This window comes from Microtus ochrogaster, unplaced genomic scaffold (genome assembly GCF_000317375.1).
Source record: "Microtus ochrogaster isolate Prairie Vole_2 unplaced genomic scaffold, MicOch1.0 UNK74, whole genome shotgun sequence".
In the NCBI taxonomy this organism is placed as follows: Eukaryota; Metazoa; Chordata; class Mammalia; order Rodentia; family Cricetidae; genus Microtus; species Microtus ochrogaster.
The window spans coordinates 1191363-1197171 of NW_004949172.1; the positions used below are offsets into that span (position 1 = coordinate 1191363).

Here is a 5809-nt window from a genome sequence, read left to right on the forward strand (position 1 = left end):
TGGCTGAGATCTAGAAGGTGCTGGACAGCCCCTAGAGAAATACCATTCTCTTAGGGCAAGGGTGAGGGCAGGAGCTACCCAGCAAACAGGGTCCTCCCCTACTCCACTCTTTCTGTTTGTACCCATAAAGGTCTGGTCTTTATCCCTCTGGGGAGCAGGGCACCCCTCCATGTGAGCTGCAGACCCGTGCGAAAGCTCCAGGTCCTACCCTGGATCAGAGGGTCAAGCATCCCTAGGTGCACATGCGCCCATGCTCTGGGGTGACAACCAAAAGCGGGGGGGCGGGTTAGCTACACTTGACCCAACTGGCGGCGGTGGAAGGAGAGGCTGACAACCACGTGCATTCGTCCTGACGTTTATGGACTGGGTAGCTCTCCCACAGCTCGGCGCTAAATCTAGATGGAGGCAGGATGGCGGGACTGCGGTCTGCATCCCTACTACAGGTGAGCAGTCCTGGGCTCAGGGGTGGATGAGGGTAGATGCTGCGAGAGCGCGTTTCTCTCCAGGTCTCAGTGGCCTGCGGTGTGGGTGCTGCTGCTGCTGCTGCTGCTGCTGCTGCTGCTGCTGTAGCGGCGGCTGCGGCTGCGGCTGCGTCGGCGGCGGCGGCTACTCCAGGGCTGTGCAAGAGGACCGAGGGCGGGGACAAGGAGGTTGTCAGTCAGCAGGAGGATCCTCCCGCAGCCCCGCCCACCGCGCCTCCCGCGGTCCCCTCCGCCCCGCTCAGCCTGTGCCAGGATCTGGGGTCTGGTGGTGCGGGAAGGTAGACTGGTCCTCCAGCTGGACTGTGACAAAGGAGGCTGCAAAGGAATTCCCGGGCTCGGGAGTGCGCCTGCGCGAACCCAGACAGCCAGTGGCTGGGTCCTGACTGGTCCTGGCTCAGGATCTTGACATCTGGGTGTCTAGGTTTGGGACAGGCAAGACTACAGATTGTTATTCTCTGTCAGGGGCACCTGTCCAGCGCACCTGCCCTAGTAACATGGTCTTGAAGATCTCTGGGAATTCTTAATCTGATGGAGGAGACATGGTCTTTAATTGTGAGAGCATGGTTCTTGACTGGCAGCTTCTAGTCTGATGGAAGAGACAAGGTCCCTGTCTTTGATGGAGGAGACATGCCCCTGACTCTGGAAGCTCCCAGTCTGATGGAGGAGACATGGTTCTTGACTCTGGTGGAGGAAATATGGCCCTTGATTCTGGGAGCTCCCAGTCTGATGGAGGAGACACAGTCCCTGACTCTGTGAGCTCCCAGTCTGATGGAGGAGACACAGTCCCTGACTCTGTGAGCTCCCAATCTGATGGAGGAGACACAGTCCCTGACTCTGTGAGCTCACAATCTGATGGAGAAGACATGGTTCCTGACTCTGGGAGCTCCCAGTATAATGGAGGAGACAAGGGTCCTGACTCTGGGAGCTCCCAGTCTGATGGAGAAGATGCTGTCCCTGACTCTGGGAGCTCCCAGTTTGATAGTGGAGACATGGTTCCTGACTCTGGAAGCTCCTAGTCCGATGGAGGAGATACTATCCCTGACTTTGGGAGTTCTGAGTCTGATGGAGGAGACACAGTTCCTGACTCTGGGAGTTTCCCAGTCTGATGGAGGAGATGCAGTTCCTAAATCTGGGAACTCCTAGTCTGATGGAGGAGATGCTGTCCATGACTCTGGGAGATCCCAGTCTCATTTCCTGACTCGAGTTTCCTAATCTGATGGAGGAGACAGTTCCTGACTCTGGGAGTTCCCAGTCTGATGGAGGAGACACAGTTCCTGACTCTGGGAGTTTCCCAGTCTGAATGAGGAGATGCTGTCCCTGACTCTGGGAACTCCCTGTCTGATGGAGAAGACAGGTTTGAGTCTGATGGAAGAGACATGGTTCTCCACTGTGGGAGAGGTCGTTCCCAACGAGAACCCTGTCTGACGGAGGAGACACACCTAGCAGCCTGCATCCTAATGCACATCATGCATTTCAGGTTGGAGGAGCTCTCATGTCAGAAGGTGGAAATGGCTTTGCCCTTGTGGCACGTCTCATGGGGGAGGAAAATACCTGCATTCACCCCAACTCCCCAGTGTGGTGGAAGAAGCTGCATCCCTGTGGTTTAGTTTCCACTCACCTGAGGAGAAAAGATGCCCACCCTCACACGACACCCCTATTTATAGCCTTGCATCTGACATATACCTTACATGAGCAAGGAGACCTCAGTCTGATGGAGGCCCCTCCACTCTTGGTGGTTGTCATCATTTGAGAGGCAAGGCAAGTGTCATATATGGGAACACTCAGGTCAGATGGGAGAGGCACATGCCCGTGTCCCTCAGGCTTGTGAGGGAGGAGAAGGCCACCTGTGGGACTGTGCCCCCCCCCACCGCTCACTCACGGGCCACCTGTAGCTCCACCTCCAGCGTGTCAGTCTTGCCCTGCAGTGTGACGGTCTTGAGTGTGTAGCGCCCGGCGTCCGTGAGGTTCAGTTTTTGCACCAGCAGTGAGCAATTAGCAAAGCCCACCTCCCGGCCCGTGTGTGCAGGGCCGGCGATCCAGTTCCCCGATGGCAGCTGGCTGAGCAATCGGTTGGGCTCTGAAGCAGGTCCACGGTACCAAGCGTAGACTAGCAGGTCCTTGGGGTAGCCCTGGACGGTCAAGGTCACGTCCTGGCCCTCCATTGGTTTAGTCGGTACAGGCACAATCATCATGGCCACGGCTGCGGCTGGAGAGAGAGCCACCACCACTGTCAGCCAGGTCTGCTTTGGGTGTGGGGTGGAGTCCTCCCCCTCCCTTGGCCAACTCCTCCTGGGAAAGTGCTCCTCATGAGGTGCTGGGGAGACCAAGGATGGAGGTGACTTCATGGGTGATCACATAGACTCTCTCGGTGGTGCTTGCCAGGGAAACATCTCCCCTCTCTAGATTTTAGCCATGGGTGACGGTGCAGGTTGTCCCTCCTAAGAAATCAGGAGACCCTAGAGAATCTGGCCATGTCTCCTCCATCAGGGTGGGAGCTTCCAAACACTCCTATCAGGTTGAGAATCCCAGAAAATGTGGCTGTGTCTCCCCCATAGGATGTCTGGAACTTCTCTTCCCATAGCATGTCTTTTCTGTGAAAGTAGCAGACCCGAGAATATGGGCTGACAATTCCTCCATCAGATCAGAAGCCTCTAGAGGTAAGAAGCCATGCATCCTGTATTGCATTAAAAATCCTCATGAGGTGTGAATTGTGTCTCCTCCATCAGATTGGGAAAGTCTAGATTGTTTTCTAATCAAGTTTGGGACCCTAGAAGCTGGGAAGACTACCCCATTGGTTTGAGATTCTCTCCAAGGTGGGAGCCCCTGTCTCCTCCATCAGACTGAAAAATTGGGGATTATAAAAGTCGAACACTCTGATCAAGTTAGAGACTCCCCTCCAAGAGTTGGGAGCAATTATCTCAATTGTATCAGAAAATTTCTATGACAGTTATAGTGGGACCTGTGTCTCCCCCATCAGACTATGAATTTTAAAGTAAATCAGTATCTCCTAATGACCTGGAAATTCTTTCAGGCTGTGCCTCCTCTCTTTGACTGACAGCTCCCCTCCCTGAATCCCCTGAGATCAGAGAAAGACCGTGCCTCCTCCATCAGATCAACTTGTTTCCCAGGCAGGGCAACAGTCATGTCTCTCTGTCCTCTATCTCACTCCCAGCATATGCCACACGATTTCTGGCAGCTTGGGAGGAAGCAAACTTGGGGGTGTTGCATTAGGTACACCCTACACATACCTGCAGACCCTGGACACCCCCATGCTGTCCCCGAAGTCCTCTGGTCCACCTTGTCTCCAGCCAAGGGCCCTCACAGGTAAGACAGGAGGCTCACTTACCTTTGGGACTTCCATCTTTGTTCTGCGTGAAAGAGGGGTCCATCCCCACCCTTTTCATGAGACCCAGCCTGTTAGTGGAGGAAGAAGGGAGGGAGGAGGGGAAGGACGATTCCCACTGTCCCTAGGGGACAATGGCTGCTTGAGAAGAAACCCAGGTAGAATTATTGATGCTTTTTTTTCTTTTGAGACAAGGTCTCATGTAGCCCAAGCTGACTCCGAACTGTCTGTGTCCAGTGATGGCCTCAAACTCCTGATCCTCCTGCCTTCACCTTTCAAACACTGTGATTTTAGATGAGAACTTGATATTCAAAGCCACCGTCCTTGGGGCATGGGCAGTTTCTCTGAAGTTTCTCAGTGCCCAACACCTCCCCCCACACTTATGTAGAACAGAGATGCGAAGACAGTGCCTCTGGCTGGATTTCTCCAGGAACCGGCAGCTGCCTCTGGTTTTCCAGCTGTGGTGTGTGAGAGTGTGCGGTTCAGGCCTGCGTGTCCTGGGCTGGGCAGGACTCTCAGCTATCGATGGCTTTTCCACCAACAGGGATAATTACACGGAAGGACATGGACCCCAGTGTCCCACTCTGCCACCCCCCGAAGGGAACACGGGCTCACATGTCACTCACTCTAACCCCAAGGTAGAGGATATGAGTCACCGTTTATTTTCTGATGTGACGGATTTTGCCTGACTCTTTTTGCACCTAGACAAGAGGGGGACAATCCAATATGCCTGCCACCTTGTCCCAACCGCTCAGTGCATGTGCTGGGAATCTAATTCTCTTCTGGGAAAATGGTGGTCCAGTCATCAAAGGCCTGCTGGGCCTCTGTGGAGAGCATCTGGTCATCAGGCTGGGGCTGACTCACCAGATAGCTTGACCACCACAGAGGCAGAGCCGGACAGTAGAGTCTTGGAGTTCTTAGCAATGCATGTGTACGTGCCCTCGTGGGCCGCCGTCATGCTGCTGATGTTCAGATGATCCAGGCCATTCTTCAAGGCCTTCCCGTTGAAGGCCCACACATACTCTGGCTCAGGACAGGACCGGGACACACACCACAGGGTGAGGGATGTGTTGAAGTCCACTTTAATGGTGCAGCCCGTACGGGTGGTGGAATCTTGGAGGATAGCCACTCGTTCAGGGCCAACTGTACAGCAGGAAGGAGAGACACAGGAGGGGCGGGTGATTGGCTGGGAGGGAACAGAAGCACGCACCCCTTTTTGTCTACCAGATTGGGTCCCTGGGGCTGGCAGCCCTGAGTACAGGGAGAAAGGACTTGCGCCTCTCTTGGTGGCATCTTGATCTCTAATCCACTGTGTAATCTTGAGACTCACTTCCCCTCCCACAAGAACTCAGAACTCGGTTTTTTTTTTCTCATCTGTAAAAAAGAATGTCTGGAGCTGTGCAGTGGTGGTGAACCCCTTTGATCTCAGCTGGAAGAGTCAGAGGCAAGTGGATCTCTGTGAGTTCGAGCCCAGCCTGGTCTACAGAGCGAGTTCCAGGACAGCCAGGGCCACACAGAGAAACCCTGTCTCGAAAAACAAAATGAATCAAATCTACATTCTATCTCAGACCCTAGAAATCTGTGTGTCTAAGATTCTAGAGCTGTCGCTCTCAGCCGTCCTAACGCTGCGACCCTTTTATACAGTTCCTCATGCGGTGGTGGCCCCCAACCATGAAATTATTTTCGTTGCTATTTCATAACTGCAATTTTGCTACTGTTATGAATCATAATGTAAATAACTGTGTTTTCTAATGATCTTAGGTGGCCCCTGTGAAAGGTCGTTCAACCCTAATGAGGTCATGACTCACAAGTTGAGACCCGCTGGTCTAGATGCTTTGGTATCATGACTTGGTTCTAGGATGCCGCTTCAGCTAGCGGTGTTTCTAGGCTTTGCCGTCTAGACTCCGGAACCTCGCCTCTGCTGCTAGGGTTGTTTCTAGGCTTTGCTGTCTAGACTCCGGAACCTCGCCTCTGCTGCTAGGGT

At 53.8% G+C, this 5809-nt stretch overlaps 1 protein-coding gene across 1 annotated transcript in view; it reads right to left on the bottom strand.

Annotated features, from left to right (window-relative positions):
* Positions 1 to 509: 509 nt before the first annotated feature.
* The window catches only part of Ceacam16 (carcinoembryonic antigen related cell adhesion molecule 16), a 10080-nt gene continuing 4780 nt past the window's right edge, over positions 510 to 5809 (bottom strand). Inside the window, exons 4-6 of the mRNA XM_005370327.2 lie at positions 4690 to 4968; positions 2358 to 2688; positions 510 to 744 (exon numbers count right to left, since the gene is read on the bottom strand). Of these exons, the coding sequence (XP_005370384.2) occupies positions 510 to 744; positions 2358 to 2688; positions 4690 to 4968 (845 nt within the window). The remainder of the gene's footprint in view (positions 745 to 2357; positions 2689 to 4689; positions 4969 to 5809) is intronic.